This window comes from Astatotilapia calliptera, chromosome 5 (genome assembly GCF_964374335.1).
Source record: "Astatotilapia calliptera chromosome 5, fAstCal68.1, whole genome shotgun sequence".
NCBI classification, from domain to species: Eukaryota; Metazoa; Chordata; class Actinopteri; order Cichliformes; family Cichlidae; genus Astatotilapia; species Astatotilapia calliptera.
The window spans coordinates 2,855,107-2,876,018 of record NC_137426.1 but is presented as its reverse complement, the minus strand read 5'-3'; the positions used below and the strand labels follow the sequence as shown (position 1 = coordinate 2,876,018).

General features: G+C 43.2%; 1 protein-coding gene across 11 annotated transcripts in view; it reads right to left on the bottom strand.

The window, feature by feature from the left end:
• The window catches only part of LOC113021787 (dedicator of cytokinesis protein 3-like), a 227,761-nt gene that overhangs the window by 54,048 nt on the left and 152,801 nt on the right, over positions 1-20,912 (bottom strand). For all 11 annotated transcript variants that reach the window (XM_026166506.2, XM_026166511.2, XM_026166507.2 and 8 more), the window contains exons 6-9: positions 15,770-15,918; positions 12,549-12,633; positions 6,653-6,694; positions 5,789-5,943 (exon numbers count right to left, since the gene is read on the bottom strand). In XM_026166506.2, the coding sequence (XP_026022291.2) occupies positions 5,789-5,943; positions 6,653-6,694; positions 12,549-12,633; positions 15,770-15,918 (431 nt within the window). The remainder of the gene's footprint in view (positions 1-5,788; positions 5,944-6,652; positions 6,695-12,548; positions 12,634-15,769; positions 15,919-20,912) is intronic.

Here is a 20,912-nt window from a genome sequence, read left to right as displayed (position 1 = left end):
TTGGAGATAAGGATGGAGAAGATCGCGATATGTGAGGCCTCACCTCGTAATGCCACAACAGTAAAATCCAAGATTTCAAACTGATTTTAAACGTAACCAGAAGCCAGTGCAGCGAGTTACCTCGAATCATAATCTCTTCCCAAACCAACCACACAAATACGCTCAAATGAATGTTAAACTGAAGCCTTAATGACGCAGGACGGGGACCTCAGGCTTTACAGTGAAATTTCAGCATCTGACTTGTGCCTCCATCACTGCCTAAAACATGCAATCACTTTTCACACAGGTGTAGGTTTGGCTCTTTCTTCCTTAACAATAAAATTACTTGAGTTATCTTTTTCTAATATTTAAATTTGTTTGATGATCTGAAATATTTAAGTGTGACAAACATGCAAAAGGGAAGGGGACAAACACTTTTCACACCACTGTAGCCACCGTGTCAAGGTGTTGATGCCTGAACAAACACAGTGTGTAACAGTGGCACCAACAATCAACACTGATGTCCATGATGAGGATCCCTCAAAGCAGTGAGTAAAAACTACATGTCTAGAAATGAGTGAAACAGTCAAAGTCCAGCATTCGACTTGAACCTCAGTCTTCTGGGTAAAATTCCAGCATTGATGCTGACAGCAGGTCAAGTTTTTTACATAAGGAGGAAAGTAGCAGAGCTGTCTGCAACTCTTGAGGAGCGGAGACTCGGACAAACTAAGTGCAAACTGTGCCCAGGACAGACACAACTGCATCAAACCACCAACACAACAGCGGCTCTTTCCAAGTGTCTGCACAGACAGCCGGCTAGCAAAGAGCCCAGTGTGGTTAAAGCCGTCTGCCGAGCCCAGCAGCCAGAGCCTGAACTTCAGCAGTAACAGGCAGCGGTGAGCAGTCAGGATGGTTTCTACCTGTTCGTGTTTTTAGAGTACAATCACCATGGCGATCACTTTGAAGTCTCTTTGAGCTTCTTCTCATCTTTGCTTTGAGCCGTCGGCTTCGTGTTCTCACTTTGTTTTTCTTGGCAAACTCTGTACTTTTCGGTTTTACATTAAGAATAAGAACTAATTGAAATTCACACCATCTGCCTCATTTTAGCCTTTGTGTTTACAAGAAATTACTCCAAATGACTCCATCCTTCATTAGCTATACCCACTTATACCCACTTAATCCTGTAGAGGGTCACAGGAGGGCTGGAGCCAGTCCCAGCTGACACTGATGGAGAGGAAGAGTGCACGATGGAGAGATGCTAGAGAAGGACAACCATTCACACTCAGATTCTCACCTACCTGCAAATTTCTAATTGCAAATGAACCAAACAAACACAACTTTGGAGTGTGAGAGAAAAGATTCACAGACACAGAGCTCAGCATGAAACTGTTTAGTCTGCTTATTGCTAAAACACCAGTTTTGCAAAATCCTGATGAAACACTTCGACCTGAACTCAAACGAGAAATCTGCAAACCCCAAAGCAGCAATCTGATGAAAGGCGCTTAAGCTTAAAAAGGAGGAAATTTGAGTCTTCTGCTTCCTGAACTTTTAAAAACTGAACTGTTTTTAAAAAAACGTTATTACTTTAGATTTCCTGACAATAAAACACTGTTTGCTGATGCCCAAAGCATGTAGGAGTCTTCAGTTTGCCTGTGGCGACTGCGAGGAGGGAAGAAAGGTTTCAGCTTCGAGTCAAAAAATCCCCACAGAGACACTGGGATGACTTTTGGGATGAAAACCAAAGAAAAGAGACGTCGCCTGCTGAGATCTAACCACATCACAAACCTCAGCCTCCACCTCAGAGGGATCCACACAGGCTGGTGCTTTAGTTGCACCGATCAGAGCTCCTCTCAGGGCAAACAGTCTCAGCAGCTGAAGCATTATTTAGAACGTTTCAGGCAGCTGTGACGCCGTCTCCTTTTCTGTCTGCAGTGCATGCTGGGAGTGTGAGTGAGTGTGTGAAGGTGGTTGTGAGCGTGTGGAGCTGTGGAGAGAGTTCGGGACGTTTGGACTGCGCTTCTTCTTTTGGATTTTCTTTTTTATACACGGTGCTTATTGGAAAAATGGGGCTTTGGTTAATTGCTTGGTTGTCGTGTCGCTTCAGCCTGAATGAATCGTTGGAGAGAGAAGTAACAGACTTGTTCAAACACATCAGACTTCCTCATGCATCTCCCAGTTTCCATGTTCCTGTTTCCCAGAGCTCCTTCCCAGTTTAGGTTCCTGTTAGTTCCCCTTGTGTATTTTTGGGGGTGCCTGTGTTTTCATCAGCTCTATAAAAGGGCTCACTTAGTTTAAACCTCCACCTGCCTCCGTGTCAGCACTCCTTCGTCACACACCGACATCGCGCTGCTGACGGTAACCTGGAAATAGCTCAACCTAATACGGACGAGGTGGCATTCCCCAAAAACTGATGCAAGATGCAAAATGAAGGAAAAGTGCTGAGAACAATGAGGTGAAATGCTTAAAGTCTGGCAAAGCCGACAGAGAAGTGGAGGAAATGAAGGTAGTGGACAGGCAGGAGGAACGAGAGCTGAAGCCGTAAATCAGAGCATAACTGCAACATCCTCAGGTCTCCGGAAAACATCGTCAGACTTCTATCAACAGCTTCAGACATGAGACCGTAGCCAAAAAAGCATCACGTTTCACTGAAACCCCGTCACACTTCTGACTTAACGGCATCAGGCTAAAAAGTCTCAGCATCAGATCACACAGTCTCAGATAAAAGTGCCTCAGAGAGAAGCTTCCTGCCAGCCGGATTGTTTTCCAAATACGTCATCAACGTGCGACAGTGGCAGAACACGGCTACGTCCAAATTCAAGGCTGATTACATCACAGCTAAGCGATGAAGGCTGTCCAAATTCCTCCAAATGCAGTCTACAAATGCGTGCTCCTGTTCCCTGGATTTGAAGGACGGGTCGGGTGTATCCCTCGTGGCCCAGGATTCATTGCAAATCTAAGGTTGAAGAAATTTCTGGGAAAAAATGGTGGACGGTTAAAGCAAAACTTTTAAAAGTAAGTACTGAGTAGAGAGATGAGCTGGAGGTAAACAGATTTGAATGTTTTGAAAGTCAGGCACTGAGGCGTTTATTTAGTTCCTGTGTGTAGGATCGGGGAGCTGTGACTGTACATATGTTAAACTGTCTCTTTGGTTATGTTTGTAGATGAAAAATGAAACCAATAAAGTTTGCTGAAGGTCTCCTCTCCTCTGTCATCTGAGCATCTCAGAGGAGCAGCTCTGGTCATTAGACTCTAACGCTGAGTCAGACTTGGCTGTGAAAACAAGCTGCCAAGGTCAACTTATTTCTGGACTGTTGGTGTGATGGGAGGACGGAGCCTATTAGCTAGTTTGTAATGATGATACAGAGAGAACCAGAATGGGGAAAAGGGGCTGCTCACCGAGCTTCTTTCTTTCCCTGGAGGGAACACGTTCGCCTCGCTCAGACATCACACAGAGCCAAAAACGTCCTGTCTGCTAAACATCAACATCCTCACAGACTCAGCTCTACATTTATTTCCCCCAAACACTCATAAACGTGGCCTTTATCAGCCTCCTTATTGACATTACTGCTTCTTCATGTTGGCACTGAGATCTCTGCACGAATGCATAATTGATGGGTATTCGTCAGGCGGTGGTGTGGGGGGGGTCATGTAATATTTACAGCAGCACACTGTGGCGTGGTGCTGTAAAGGTCCTGGGTTTGAATCCAGCCTGAAGACTTTGTCTGTGGACTTTGCTCTGCCTGTCACGGTGTGTCTGGCTACTCCCACCTCCAACAGTCCAAAGGGATTCGGTTAATTAACTCACTGCTGAGTTAGGCACCCCATAATGCCCCGTAACTCTCTAGATCCACAAAGACGCCGTAAAACACTCGAAACAAACATCTGTCGTCTCAGCACGAAGCCAAACTGCTGCTCGCTGATCTTCACCTGGTAACTCTTCCCTCCCACCCAGAGTCTGTCTCAAGTCCTTCCTGAACTCTTCACAGCATCTTTCTGTCTTCAGCTTCCACCACATTAATCCTCGGCTCCTCGCTTCCTCTCCTTGGTATCTAAAGTCATCCTACAGTCTACCATCCAATGCCGAACACCCGCCTTCTCCCCGACACCACCTTGCAGTCTCTTAGATTGTTTCTTCTACCTAAGATGCCTTCCACCTGTGTGCACCTTCCTCCGCCCTATCTTCCTCCCTCTTCATCCAACTTAATCCAGAACTCTTCTCACTGTTCTGACTCACACCCAGCTTGTGGGTCATTATTAACATTCAACATCAGTCCTGCGATTCCCAGCTTCAGCCTCATGATCCTGGCAGACCGTTCACATACTCTTCCATTAAAGCCGATTAAAAACTTCCTCTGGCCTCAGATACACAACAGAAACTAAATGTCAACATCATCAAATTGTTATTTATTATTTAGTTATGTGTTTTCAAACAAAAGGAAGCTGTATTACTGAATGTGTGTTAGCGTTTGGTTTATTTAAAGGTTTCTAACCCGGATCACTGTGACTCACACATGCAATCATCAGTGATTCACTCATCAACAGATTCAAAAGATCAAATTCCCAAAATACGCAGTGAAACTTTTTCATATGTCAGCCTGTATTCAGAACTTTTTATAGCACTGAGTAGGCCCAGAACAAAAAAACAGCGAATACTCGGAAAAATAAATGAATATTCTCATGACATTTTCTATTTACGGCTTTAAAAAGCAACTATTGGTTGAACAAGTTTAATTTGGATTTTCTCTGATCCACACTGGATCAAAAGTATGTAAGTCTAATATATACATACACCTACAGCAATGTTTGGTTAAGGTTAATATTAGCCAGGTTATCTCTCCCTAAACAGAGAGTGGGATCATCGTCCTGCTGGAAAACTCAGCTGTGTCCAAGTTTCAGCTAACGGTTGACTTGAGATGACGTTGAAGAATTTGGGCCAGGCTAAAACATTAAAGCCCCACCTGACAACATCAATGAAGAAAATCACAGGAATTCATATTAAAATTTCAATAAAGTTTAAATATCATTTCCTCTTACTTGTTGGGTGATAACAGCCTCCGTGCTCACTCGGTGTGATCAACACACTGATTTCTAACCAAAACATGGCCACAGTGTATTTATTACAGTCCTATAACTTATTTATTACTGTCTCACTTCAAAGCATCATTAACTTAACAATTTTCCCCACTCATGTCACCAGAGGGGCTCCACAGAAAGCAATTCAGTAACATATGAATGTCATTATTGGGACACAGGGTCACTTTTTCAGGGTCACATAGAGCTGAGGTCGTCTCCTTCAGGTTAGCATCCTAGCTTAGCGTAGTTACAGACTTTTTGTCTCTGTAAGCGTCTCCTTGCATCTGTTTCCTCTTTGCTCATTTGAAGGATAATTGCATCTCCTGCTGTGCTGCTGACATTCAGCTTTACCTGCTGCTGATAATCAGGGTGTTTCTCCTGTGATGGCGTCGTGTCACAATGTCAAGAAACCAAACATGGGACTGAAAATTCTGACTGTTGTCCACAAATCAATATTGAAGTTATAAAAGAATAAAATGGCAATGAATGCTGATTGGTAGGATATTTATTTATTGTTAAATTAAAAAATAATAATTATTATAGTGAAAAACAAACTGTTGTGGAAAATGTTTCTATGCAGTTTGACTTGACCGAACAGCAACAAGCTTTACAGCACAAATATGAAAAGACTAATCATCACGGAGCCGGTGCTGCGAAACATCAAACGAGTAAAGAGTGTCACCCACACTTTTTGGAAATCTGCACCTCTGTGCTCGACTGTTCAGCTGCCACCTACCTGAGGGTCTTTCCCTCTCTCAGGTCGTACAGGGAGAAGAATATGTCCGTGTCCTCGCCTATGCTGTTGTAGGTGAAGCTCTTCAGGTTGACCAGCAGGTGATGAGGTACTGGAACTCTACAAGGTTCCCCATGTCTCTGCCGGGCGTTGTCGCCCTAAAACACACAAAAAAAGCAGCCAAACAAACAAAATATATAAATACACATATTAGAATACAAAGACATTGTGTGACAGTCTTAGTAAACATATACACCAAAGCCTCCTGGCTGAACAGAAACATCTGTAAACTATGAAATCTTCTTAAAATATACTGTTTTTATTTAACTTTAACTTGATGTGTAAGTACATAAAAAGGTTTTTACACATATTACTGCTCAAAAACATGCATCAAATTTCTGGTTCTTTAGCATCAAAGTGATGCTGCTGCAGTTTAAATCTGCACACTGTCTCAGCGTGATGCCTAAGAGTCACACTCACACTCTGTGATGAAAGTATCAGCATTAGTAGGATAGAGTGCTGCAGAGCACAGCTGTGGGTCTAAGCTTGTAAATACTGTAGAACATAACTGTTTAAATGCTTTGAATTCATATCTCCATTTATTTTAATGATAAAAGGCACGAGAAAAGTTTCTTGGTGACATGAATGATATATGGAAATATTTTCAAGGATTCTCTTTGTGACCCAGTTCAGGCTCTTTACTCTGTAAAATGTACTCCTACTCTTACTACTACCACTACTACTACTACTACTACTACTTTGTAGCAGTTTTTTCTGCTGGAAGTATCTTAATTGTGTCCCATAAATCTGTTTGGGCCTCTGAAATGAGAAGTAAATGAGACACATTACTGCAGTACGTCCACGTACCTGTGTGGTGCTCTGCTGTACGCTGTGTCTGCTAGAAAGATGCTGCGAAAGAGAGACACACAAACTATTAGCTGAGGGGTCGATCATCTCTCTCCTCTTATTGTTTCCTTTTTCCCTCCTTGGTTCATCATCATTCGCTGTTTCCTCTCCTCCTTTCCTCGCCTCATTTTGCTTCCTATTTTCACTTCGCCTTTTCAGGTCTCTAGCCTCCTTTACTATCCTATGTCCTTGCTTCATTTCTCATTTATTGTTTCCTCTTCTTCACTGTCTGCCCCAATGACTGTCATTGGTCGGCCCTCCTTTTTTCATTTCCTTCAACACTCAGTCCTTGCTTCTTCTCCTTTAGCATCTCCTTCTTTCCTATTTTCTCTTTGTTTCCTTTCATTTATTAACCTCTTATCATTTTGTTTCCTTCTTTTATCTCCTTGTCAGTTTACTCCTTTTTTCACCATTTCCTTGCTTCCTTTCCTTCTCTATCGGCTTGTTTTTCTCCTTCATTGTCTAATCTCCTTTGTTATTTTTTCTATCCTATCTTGCTTTCCTATCCACTCTCATTTATCTGTCCTCTGCTTACTGTATATCCTCTCCTTCACTATACTCTGTCCTTGTTTCCTCTCCTTTTCTGTATTCATCTGCTTTCTTGTCTGATTTCATTTTCTCTTCTCGTTTCCTCTTCTCATCTCCTTCTTGTGTTGTCTCCTCGTCTCCTCTCCTCTCTTATCTACTTTATCGTGGTCCATTCCCTTCCCCTCATTGTCAGAAGATAAAAATGCCCCAGAGACTCATTACTCCGAGTTGTCTCCCTAAATCTCTCGAGTGTCTGTGTGAGACGAGAAGCAGCAGGAAGTAAAAACCTGTTTGATGAATCCGGGTAATAACTGTCAGCTGAAAGCTATCTGCAAATATTACAACCTGAGGAGGGAATTAAACGATGGCAGCCGTATCTCCTCATCTTCTTTATATTGAATTTTTAAAACCTGCTATTAAAAAGGTTGGGACAGTCGATTAAAATAAGGTCATGCAATAATTTAAACAAATTGTTTCTTAGCGCTACTCGAGCACACAAAGCTCTTTACACAACACGTATCAGTCACACACATCTTGGGGTGTGTGTGCGACTCGGAGTTCTCCTTCTTCAAGGATACGTTGGTGTGCAGACTGGGAGAGCCAGGAATTGCACCAGCAACCTGCAAGTCACTAGCTGCCCTGCTTTACCTCTACAACAATCCTCACTGGATTGACTTTAGATTGCACAAAGACAAAATATCAAAGTTAAACTCAGCTTTATTGCTTTTTGGATAAAGACAGCAACATATTGCAGACTCGCTGGGACGGGGCAGGATTTCCTCTTGAGGCACTGAGACTGGTTACTGTGATTCTGAACGCTGAACATTTTTCCTCTCTTCTGTGATAAACGCTTTTATAGCTGCTTTTCTGTCATGTTTCCAGGCTCATAATGAGCCAAATGTTTTCAGTGGGTGACATTTCTGGATTGCAGACGCGCCTACAGAGACGCTGTCTTGCTTTAAATAATCAGGTCAGTGTGTGCAGAAGCTCAGGCCTCAGACTGTCTTTGCATGCAGCCTGCTGTTTGGCTAAAAGTGAGCGCGGCCTCAGAGGGCGAGGAGCTGAAACTTCAGGATGAACCTGAGGTGATGCATCAACGCTCGGTATAAGACGAGTAATGATTTATTTTCAGCTGTGAATGATGCAAAGCTCCACCAGCAGTCCAAGAATATAAACACAGAGCAGCTACCAACTAATTCGAATTGCTAAACTCTCACACGCACACAGACTGACAGAGCCAATCATGTTATTACTGTTACCTGTTTCCTGTGTGTGTTTTAAGCATTATGCAATTTTTCCACATTTCTTTAAACATGCGAATATATTTCAACACTTATCTCTTTAAATTTCAACATTTTAATATGTTGTCATAGTAGGATTTCAAAGTCTGCTTTTAACCTGCATATCAAGGCTGTAAGTTAACTCTCAAATAATCCATCCGTCCATTTTCTTCCACTTTATCCAGTTCAGGGTGGAGGGGGAGCCTATTTGAGCTAATCTGAGCTTGATGTGAGAGGTGGGTACACCTGGACAGGTTGCCAGTCTGCTGTAGGGCTAATCATTCACACCTGACCCCGCTAACTGCACCTCTTTGGGCTGTGGGAGGAAGCCGGTGTACCTGGAGAGGACATGCAGTCCACACACACAGGATCCAAACCCAAGATGTTTTGGGTGCACTGTTAAATAATCTCCATTACAGTCATGTGTCTATTTCAGAGGTTTGGCGGTGTGTATGTAACAGCCGATTAACTGCTAATGTCAGATGTGCATTTGCATGCGACTGTTGGAAAGTTTCCTCTCGCTCACATTGTGTTCTCGTTGCGTGATTGTTTTCCGCCCGTGATGAATCTCGCACTCTCCTGCTGCTGCACTAATGCAAATTCATCACTGAGATCATTAAAGATGAATCTCATCACATCTTCTGTTTTCCTTCTTCATCTCGACCTTTTCAAATGTCACATTTAAAAACATTCATTTCCACGACTCAAAAACAAATCAATCAGCAGTAACTTTGTAACTTTCTTTCTCTGCCCTTCTTTGTCTGTTTGTTACCAGAAAGAACTCGCGGTTCTCTCTCATGCTCACTCTTCCTCATCTTCGATCCAACCATCTATAACTTAACCTTTTTCTCACTCCCTTCCTGTTTCTCCCCCTTTCTCACGTCCCATCTCCAGATCGGTCTCCAAGCAACAGAACAAAGGGGAATCACCAGGACTACGGTGTTTGGCTGGTGAAGCTATTTAAAGCAGGACTGATGTAAGAAAGGGAACATCAAGTATTACCGACAGACCATGAACAACAAAGAATGCGTCTCATGCTGCAGCACTGCACACTACCATTAATAGGCTAGAGTTATTTAATAGTTACATATTTTTTAAAGCAGCCTTGGAAATGTGACGCAGGTTATAAGTTATCCACAGACTCCAGTATAACAAAGATAAACACTTCATTTTTAGTATTTCCAGCAACAAGTTTAACCTTCATGAAATACGTTTGTGAGCATGTTTTGTTTCAGTGTTTAGTTTTTGGTTCGCTTCTATTGCTTATTATAGCCTACACAATCTAATTGTCCTGAGTGCTGCAAATTACAGGTTAAAAAATCTTGACAGGATTTTGTCTGCGGCATTGTCTTCATCTTTGTTAATTAGTTTGCTTTACACCTGTTGTCTGATCGACCAATCACATCACAGCAACTCAGTGCATTTAGGAAGTCTGACATGGTTGAGAAAATCTGCTGAAATGTAAAATTAGCATCAGAATAAAGAAAGGTGATTTCGGTTCACGTGCGTGGTTGTTGATGCCAGACGGGCTGAGCTGAGTCATTCAGAAGGTTCAAATCTGCAGGGATTTCCCCGCACAGCCACCTCTAAGGTTTACACAGAAACACAATTCAGGGGTCAGAGGAGATTGTGGCTGAGTGATTTGAGCTAACAGGAAGGCAACAGCATCACAAAGCTCAGATCATCTCATTTCTTAACCACAACAATGACTTGACCGTATTCTAATGGCCTCCACAACAGATCTTAGCCTAACAGATCACCTCTGGGATGTGCTGGAACACGAGATTCATGTCATGGATGCAGCTGACAAATCAGCAGCTGTGTGAGGCTGTCACGTCAACATGGACCCAAGTCTCTGAGGAACGTTCGCCTCAAGGAGTCTGAAAGTCTTGTTCCATGTGGCCTCACCAAACTCCTCCCACACCCGAGTTTTAGCTTCATCTACCGACCGAGTGGCGCTCTGCTTGCCCTGCTGGTACCCAGCAGCTGGATCTGAAGTCCCACTAACCAAGCCCGATAGCATGCCTTCTTCAGCTTGATGAAGAAGCTCCCTTCACCTCCGGGGTCCACTATTTGGTTTGTCACCATGACAACAGGCACCAACCGGCTCCAGCTCCTTGCAGCATCTCAGCAATGAAGGTGAAACATCTGCTTTAGGGAGCAGTTGGAGATCTCCTGGACCAGAGTCTGTCCAGCATCCTTCCACGCCACCCGATCCAACTCACCACCGGTGATCAGATGACAGCTCAGCTCCTCTCTTTGCCCGAGTGTCCAGAATTAAAACTTGCTGGAAGATATTGTTCCTTTTACATATTTACATTTGAATATTGGTCAAAAATGTGAAATTAGTTGATGATGTCACAAAGCTCTCTGACATGTGACAAATGTCACGATGAAAGGAAAGCAGATGAAAGAAACTGAAAATATCTTTGACATTTCTGTTCAGATCCATCACAGCTTTACTCTTTCATATCTAAGAGGTTTTTCTTTTGCTGTTACACGTTCTAAGTGCTCATTTTGTTCAGTCACAGGGAACAAACTATCACTAAGGATTTAAAAGCTTAACTTAAAAAAATACAAAACAAGCTATAAAATATGTTTTCTGAAAAAACAGAAGATTGATTATAATGTTTAACTTTGATGTGCTTAAATCTCACATCTTCATGTGCAGTATTAATTATTCAACACATATTCACTCTGATTTATAAATATTTACTGTACTTATAGTGATTTATGAGTTTTCTCATAGATGATGACGGTTTGAAATTGTGATTATTCAGGACCTTGACTCTGCTCTTATTTCTCATGCTGTCTGCAGGCTACGACTGTCATTCACTCCATTCATTTATGATATTTAAAGTAGCACTCAAATACAACACAATAGCTCCAATAACAGGAGAAACTATTCAAATTTATGCTTTTGTGAACAAGTTAACAGAGGCGGGACGGTAATTTTACAGTCGGTGGTTCAGATCATCAGATTAGCAGTTTTAAGGTATCCGGATGAAGCCACCAGCAGAGCGACGTCAGATTTCCTGCTGGTGTTCAAAGTTTCAAACGTCGTGTGCATGAGACGAAGGTCACGTGAGCGAGAAACCTGTTTCTGGTAACAGGCGCCGCTCGAGGCCAGAGAAAAGATGAAAAGGGAAAAGGACGAGCAGCATGACGCGGAATCGAAACGCGTTTCGAGCATCAAAACTCTGATTCACTGCAGCCACAGAGACAACAAACGGCTCATAGTTATTACTCACGTTACAACTTCCTGATTCATCCTCGTATAGACAAAAGATTTTAGTCTAAAATGAACGGTTCAGTGAGATATCTGCTGATCTTCACCAGTCGCCACACGATTACTTTGCCAACTGTTGAGGCTTGTTGCTGTTTAAACCTCGGGGTCCAGCCTGCTCTCTGATTGGAAACTAAAGCTTCCCTCCAACTGTGAAGTGAATCCAGCCTGCAATCATCAAGGTGCAGCCAGCAGGTCTGTGTTAGACCCAGAAAATGGAATAAAATGTGCTCTCTCAGGGAGAAAAGCAAATAAAACATTAATCTCCGATAATTCCACGTCAGAGCTGTTCACTCGTTTGTTTCTGAATCAAAAAGCTTTCTCACAGTTTCACAGTAACACGACTTTATTAATTTATCAGTACGGTGACAAGCTGAGACCTGCAAATGCAAACAGTCAGTCACTGATATTCATGTGCACAAAATTCACTTCATGTTACTTTTATGTGCTAATACTTGAAATGATTTAATCATGTGAAAAATGAGAAAACTGCTCAGTTTGCAGCACAACCTGCTCATCAAATTCAATCTCCTGCTGCTGGTTATTTAACATCCTTCTCATCATCTGCGGATAACGAAAATTAAAAGAATTGCAAATAATATGCAGATTTTAGAGGATGCCTGATTAAAAGCTACAACCTACAAATGAGATGAGCAGCAGGATATTTTTGTCTTATTTTACACAACGTATCCAGGATGTGGGATCACTGTGTGCACTACAGCCGTCATGAATCCAGTGTGTGAGCAGGTGTGACTTGACTTACCATCTTATAAAGGTCTGACACGCTGATCTGGTCTTCATCAACCATCTCAAACTCCTTTCTCGGCACCAGGTCCAGACCGAGGTGTCTGAAACACAGAAACAAAGACGGAGAGCAGCAGAGCGTCTTTCATTTAACCTTCACAAAAAGCATTTCCAACACAGGTACACAAACCTTTCCAGCCACCTCTGCACACACAAGCGTGCACCGCCTACACACACACACACAGAGTATATTAAAGTAATTTCAGAGGGGCTCTGGGGATATTGTTCCTCAGCATTATTTTCTGTTCAATCTCAACAACCACATCTTTCAGTTACAGGCCGGTGGACTCGCGCACTCGAAGGCGCTGTGCACAATGTTCTTCCGAATGAATAAGATGGCCTCTTAAACTGTGAATGAGAAACTAAACGTCCATCTTTGATGTGTTAACATGCGCATCCATCAAGGCTGAAATCGGGTTAAATCTGGTTTGAAAACCAAACTCTTCATCACTGCCAACCACAGCTTCAAAAATGCAATCAGGTGTTTATGTATTTGTATATGTCAAGTGAAAGTAAAGGCTTGAGTGGAAAGAGAAAATAAAAACACAGCCTGGGGTTTGAGGGTAAAGCTGAATGGGTTGTTAAAGGTTTCTAACGACACTATAATTAACTGCTTATTACTCATCTTTGTACATATCTAATCAAGTATGTCTGACGCTGCTCTGAAGCCAGGCGCTGCACATTTTTGGGCTGCACCAGCAGGAGCATGATGAGATATCTCTGATCCAAACGAGGGTCCTTCACCTCACACAGAGGTTCAGAGTTGGCTGCTGTGACAGTCGTCTGACTAAAGACAGCCTGAGGCAAAGGTTTGACACTGTGTGAAGTTCAGGATGACTCAGAATATCAGTCCTGCAACGACCCAGAGAGGAATGTAGTACTGAGCAATGATCATTTGGAGACTGGCACTGAGGAGCAAAGTAAAACACATCGAAGCAGCATAGATGGAGGTCAAGTCTAGTTCACGTGTGGCAGCAAAAGCTTGTTTGTGCCCTCCAGCTGTTCTCACCGAGGATGTAGCATGAACCGAAACAGCAGAAGGAAGTGCGTCTTTGCACCACATCAGTATTATCGGCGTACACGCATCAAACGTGTAACCCTGAAACCTCACATTCAGGCTCCTCAGACACACTAAATGTCCTCATGCTGGAGACACTTGACCCGACAAATGTTTGCCATTCATGGATTCATTGATAAGTTGTGTTCTCCATGCACACACTTCCATGCTCGTGATGCATCAGGAACAATGGAGCCATTATTTGAAATGATGAAAGCGAGCTTGTTTTCCTGCAATGCAACCTTTCACCATGAACTGGCTTTCGGGCTATGAATTACGTCTGCTGCTCTGTTACATGACACGTCACTTCTTTTTACCAGCTGGAGACTGAATTAGCAGAGAGCAACAAGATAAGTAGCACCTCATTAGCTCCTTTTTGGCCCTTTTGCAGCCTAAAATGATTCACTGAGCTGCTTCTCTCTTTAGCAAAGCCACTGACTGGACGAATAACTCTGCTTTACACTGATGTGCTAAAATCACATCGTCGGTAAGTAGTTCCTACTTATATCTAAATGTGAACTCGATTAAAGCAGCATCAGTAATGACTGGAAGCAGTCACATGACCTGAAACACCCCGCGGTACCCTGAATAATTCTTTTACTATTAATTATAATAAAAGCAGCACTTATCGCCATCCCCCTTCATATCACCTCAGTGTGCCTCGTCCCCTCTGACAGCAGAACGAAGCTTTAAATAACCTCTGAAACACTCCCAGTATTAATAACTCAATCCTGAAGCAGCGGCCATTTTTTCTCCATTTCATCTGTTTCCCATCAGCCTTTCATCGTGCTCTCATGAGACTTTAACAACCACGGCTTCATCCACCTGCCTCCAATCACACTTGTGTTTGCCCCGTGTAGGAGTCAGGGGAGCAGGCTGAGCTGCCATCAGCATGTAAGTGCAGCATGTGTGAATTATTATTCAGCAAACAGACTTCAAACTTCAAACATCTAAAGGGTCTTTCTAAAGAAAAAGCCACTAACCATGTGCTGCATGTGCTGTTTTAGCTTTGCTCGTTCTGCCTTTGTTTTGTTTGTAGCGTTTGTCCCGGTCAAAATAAAAGCTTGTTTTTTGTTCACCTCACTCGGCCTCCACTGTCTGCATTTAAGCGCTTTCTCCTCACGCCAGAAGTCACAACGGTGCACGTAACACACTATGTTGCCAAACGTATTCACTCACCCATCGAAATCATTCAGTTCTGCTTTGTGGAAGAACGGCTCGCTCTCAAGAGCTCAGTGAATTCCAGTGTGGTACCGTGATAGGATGCCAGCTGTGCACGTCCCGTCATGAAATATCCTCACTATGAAATATTCCACAGTCAGCTGTTAGGGGGATTATAGTAGAGTGGAAGTGATTGGGAAAGATGTGGTAAGCCACGTTGGGGCCAGTGGATGCTGAGACGCATTGCGGGCAGATGTCACCAACTTTCTGCAGATTCAATCACTGTGGACCTCCAACCTTCATGTGGCTCAAGGACAGTGCACAGAGATCTTCATGGAATGGGTTTCCATGGTGACCAGCTGCATCCATAAAGACGTGGATGAGCAAGTTTGATGTGGAAGAACCTGACTGGCCTGAACAGTCCTGACCTGAACCCAACCCAACACCTTTGGGATGAATTAGAGCAGAGAGTTCTCGTCCAACATCGTGTCTGACCTCACAAATGTGCTTCTGGAAGAATGATCAAAAATTCCCATAAACACTCCTAAACCTGTGGAAAGCCTTCCCAGAAGAGTTGGAGCTGCTATCGCTGCAAAGGGTGGGCTGACATCACGTGAAACCCTGTGGATTAGGAACGTGATGTCACTCAAGTTCATATGTGAGCGAATGCAGACGAGTGAATACGTTTGGCAGTACAGTGTATAAGGCTCAGGTCATAAATGACCCACTTGGTCAGCTGGTGGTTGAAGCAGCATTACGTGACTATGAGCAACCAATGCACATGATACAGCGTAAAAACGTAAATGAATACTCGTGTTTGGAGAGGTGCTTCATCAGAAATGGATGAAGCACCTCTCGTCTGGGTCAGACAAAGAACAGCTGCCCTTTAAACTATGTGTATTACTTGTATGTGTGGGAAATGTGCAAATGTGTCTTAATGCAACATTTGTTTGGTTTCTCACTCGTTGCCCCAGTCGAGTCTGACGGTGATGTGTCTCTTGACGTCTCTGCTCTGGTCTTGTGTCAGGTGACCGGACAGCAGCTGCCTTCTCAGGTCTATCAGCTCCATCATCACGTGGCGAACCTTGTAGAACAGATCCACCTTGTGTTTCTGAAGGACGGAGAGAGAAACAGGGAGGATTCATTCACCGTTCGTTCACCACTTAGAATTCATCTTCAGCTCGTCAATACGCTGATTCAGCCGTACTTCTCTGGCAGGGCACCGCAAGGCCATTTCTGTGCTGTTTATTAAAGGCACTCAAACAACTCACAGTGGAATAAAGCTGAGGTGAGCGAGTTCAAAGCCTTAGCAGACAATTTGTGTTTAGTGTTGCAGAGACATGTGTCAGCACGTGCTGGCCATGAAGAACGGAAACACGGAAAAAAGATTTTTATGAACATGCGTATTTACTGCGTTGCATGTACTTGCCTCACAAATGTTTAGCACACACAGAAGAAGCTTGGTTGGCAAATCGGGCTGAAAACTTTATGCAAGTACTAACATGCTTTCTACCACAGGAAGATCTGGGCAGTTAGAGGAAGGGGCAGCAAAGCAGGTCTAGTTTGTGATCCACTCCAAACATGAGTTGATGCCCAGAGACTCCCAAGTTTGAAAGTCCAACTTTACAGGATTAAAAGCACATTTAAAAGTTTTGGTCTCTTTAGCTAATTCCCAGCTTCATGAAAACATCCAGCCCTCAGACATGTGCCCGCTTCACCACAGCTGATCATCGTCCTCCATCTCATCCTAACCCCACAGTCCTTTGTCTTTAGCATCACATGCACAGTTTCCACCCTGTGGCCATCAGCAGGCAGCTGTTGTTAATCTGGGCCACGACCGGATCAGAATGGAAATCTTATTCTTATGGTTTATGTTTGATTTAGCCCAAATCTTTTCAACAGGCTTGGGCCTGGCATTAAGAGTATGTAACTTTATTAAATGAGTGATACAGAAAATAATTATTTGTTATAATGTTATTATGATCCACTGTACAGATTAGACTGTATATAGTGGATCAATAAATTCATACGGCAACTGAAAAACAAAGACGAAACAAAAGCTCATGTGCGTCTAACACAAGACAACTGGAACCTGCTTCTCCCATAGCATGCTATTATTAGCACTTTAATTTTGCCCTGCAGGGCTTCAGCAGCAGGGAGAAGGGTTAAATGTCTATTCAGCTGTTGGCAGAACAGCAAGATGGGCAGAAATTAGGCTGTGCAGAGGCGCGTGCACACACACACACACACACACACACACACACACACACACACACACACACACACACACACACACGTATACAATGGTTACATGTTATAACAAAGATTTCATTTGGGTTTCCAAGTATATTATATGCACACATACACATGTAGGTGCTTATACATGCATGAGCAAGTTGCAAACATATGCTGACAGCAGGAGGGCAGTGAGCCCGGCTAAAATCTCTCTGCCTTTCTCCATCAGTCTTGGGTTTATGTACAGATGAGCTCCATTATATAACTCCGGTCGTAGTGGAGGTGGAGCTGTTTTAGAGAACCTTAACTTGAAATACACCAGAGTTAGGTGAACACAGCTGAAGCAGCTCTGCTATCAACTGGCAACCTGCCCGCAAGGTTTCTCTGCTGTTCTGCTGATGTGAGCTGGCAGAGAACGTTTTTAGATGAACTGAAGCCCTGAGCAGACATGGGCACTGTGCAGCCTCGGGACGCATCCGGTGCTTTGGTTGTCCCTGTTAGTTCTAAGTTTATTTGAATCTACGCACACATGTGTGAACGCAGCTTCACTGTAAATGTGCTGAAACACACATTTATGAACGATCTGAGTTCGTTAACCCTGAAAGATGTTGAGAACTGCCTCAGTTCTTTATAACATAGAAGATTTGAACTGCGACGGCTTCAGCTGCTCGTGAGGGGAGGGCTGTGCACCTGCCTGCAGAACAGCTGTGTCACGGTTTGTCAGAGGAAGGAAACATGCCACTGTTAGCATCTTTACTGTCGTAAGTTAGTATCTAATCTAAAAGCATCAGCAGGATGGATTCATGCTGTTTACAACAACTTCTTCCAGCAGAATTTGAGACTCACACCGAGGAACATTTTTACAATCTTCTTTTGTTGAGCCCATGAAAATTGTTTATCAGTTTCCTGGTTTTTGCTGACAGGTGCGACTCCCAGTGGGGTCTTCTGGATTCAAGGTTTGGTATATTGTCCAATCAAAGATGCTTACCTTGGTTATTTGACTTATCGTTGCCTTGAAGCATGATCACGAACTGTCCTTTTGACCATCCCTAAATACAGTGAGTTGGTTGGTTGATTATAACAACTTCAGAAGGCTGGAGATGAAGGGCTCTACGCCTCACAGCTGAGTAAATGCATCAGACTTGTGGTGGACACCAGCAGAAACACCCATTTCCATGCATTCTTTGACTAAAATAAATCAGGACAGCCACCAGCAACTTGCACTGTTCAGATGCAAGCTAGTTAGGCTAAATAGGACCAGAAGACAAAGCTAATATTAGCAGGTGATTTCCCAGCACACCTCCGTCTCCCAGCACACAAATGATACCACGGCCAATCAAAGCTATACACCTTCAATGAGAGGGATTAACATGACCTGGTTCTGAAAATGTAGTAATAAGTCAAAATGTGGATACAGTTATCCCATACAAGTTACCAACTGTGATACTTGCATATTAAAAACTGGCGTGAGGGAGTGAAACTACTGATGCTCCCTTCAGGGGTAAAAATAATGGATCCATCTGTGTTCTACCTGCAGTTTGGACCCGAGTGCACAAGACGATGTTTAAAATACGGTATACATTTAAAAGATTAGTTCCCTGTAGTAAGAGACGTTTATAAATCATAATCCAACTCTGAGGCGATGTGTTTACGGTACTGGCATCCATTCCTCAGAAGCTCCAACTGGGAACCTTGTTGCACCGTCCCGTCAGAGTTGAGAGATTAGCATGATTTTGGCGCTGAGCGCAGCTAGTGCTTGAGGTTCAAAATATTACAACTTTTAGCCAAAGAGTGCCAAATTTCAACCGGTAGTTGCTTAGCAACAACAGGAGTCACGCACGACAGTTCCCCTCAGCATCTGTTTAGCATTTGTTTTTCAGGAGATACCCAGTGGACATAGAAGCTAACGCGCTTTGATATGCGCTTTACGAGAGCTCATATTAATATAACCGTTAGAGACGCAGAAACATCTTCCAGAGTAAAACCTTTTACACGTCATTCTTAAAAACAGAGAAAAGTACAAATTAATTATCTTCATTAATAATTTGTGCATTGGATTTTTTTCCTTATCAATTTAAATGTCATAAAAATTAAAAAACAAGACAAACAAGTAGAAAGAAAACAGATGCACAGTACAGTTTTCTTTCTTCACCTGCTGGTCCAATCTACATACATTTAACCCAAGGCGTGCCTAATTATTGGACCTCAAGGTACGTGCATGTACGTTTCAAGGGCCGATGTTCCCACACAGTCAAAATTAGTTGGACAATGTCTGTGTCTAAAACCCACAATCCACTAGAGCCGTACAGAAATCCATCCACCCATCGTCTGCTGCTTCAGCACTGTGCAGTGCTGGAGCCTAGAGCCCAGCTGATGCACCCTGGACAGGTCGATCAATCTGTTATACCCAGAGAAAGAAAACCAATGACACTCACATTTAAACCTTGAGCTAATTAGGGATCACCTGTTAAACTATCATGCAATCCTTTGAACATTAGGAGGAGTATCCAGAGAGAAGCCATCCAGCATGGGGAGAAGAGCCAAACTCCACACACAGGCCCCAGCTGGTCAGTGGATCCTCAGCCAGGACTTTGTTGCTGTGAGCTGACAGTACTAATCCCTGCACAGCTGTGCTTTACCAAGGCATCATTAAGGTGTTCTGATAAGTTTTTGTTCTGTATCCGTCACACATGTTGGTGAACAGTTAGGGGTTGGTTATGTATCTTCCTCTTGGGCCTTGTTTCTCCCTGACATCGATGGGTTTTCATGCACGTAGAGGTAACAGAGTTCCTGAGCTGGTTGTAGAGCTAAGATGGATAAAGCCTTTAGTGGGTAGAGACTCAAAGAGGGCTAAGGGACAAGCTGCTGTAGCCCTAAAGGTACACAGTAACATATTTTATTTCCTGAGAGTGTAAATTTGAGGTTCAGGGCTTCAGCATCCACACAAGAAGCCAGAAAAACTAAAGCTCTATTTGCACATGATTTCATATTTTATGTTTGTCTGCACATCCTGAATATTTATTCCTCCATGAGGGCATCCTGGTCCCATCATAGTGTCCAGATCAACCAGTCAAAATGAAAGTTTGTGGTAAAATGCTTCCTTTCTTCATTATTATTCTGGGAATCCAGCAATCTGAGAAAGAGTAAATAAAGATGCAAACACTGATATAACAGGATGATTCGGCAAGCAAAAAACCCAAATCTCTAATATAATGAATTTATTTGACATGTTCAGATAATCAGTTTTCAGCTTGCAACCTCGTTGGTCAACCTCAGGCAGGAATAATATACATTATTTAAAACTTGCTTTTATTGAACAGGGTCCAGTTGGGTGGGTGTACACTACATATCATGACTAATCGTATTCATTTTATTTCAGGATGTCTTTCCCATTTATTTACTGCACCAACTCTCACTGTGATAAACACGAGGCACATTTACTGGCCAACAGTATCGTGCCCTTCAAAGTGTAGTAAGGCTCTTGAACCAGAGACAGCCCACAAATGGTGGTTCATTCACTGGGTTCATAAATAACACCTTATATATAGAAGCATTTACAGCACAAATGGTTGCCCTGTTCCCGAGGGTGCTCTTCAGTGAAAACAGCAGCACAGGAGTCAGCGATAAAGGCCCAGATCCCCGCAGACACAGCAGCGCCATGCAGGACACGAAAGCATACTGCTCTTATTTACAGTACTGAGAAAGGACGATGCAAAGACCAAGGTTCACAAACACATTTCCACCAGAGACCTGCCCAGCACTCGGTGCCTATTGTGAGCCACACAGAGCCGCTGAGGTAAAACGTGCTGAGATAAAGAGCGAAATCTTGTGTTCCTCTCCTTCAGTGCTTTAGAGCGCAGGCACACTGCT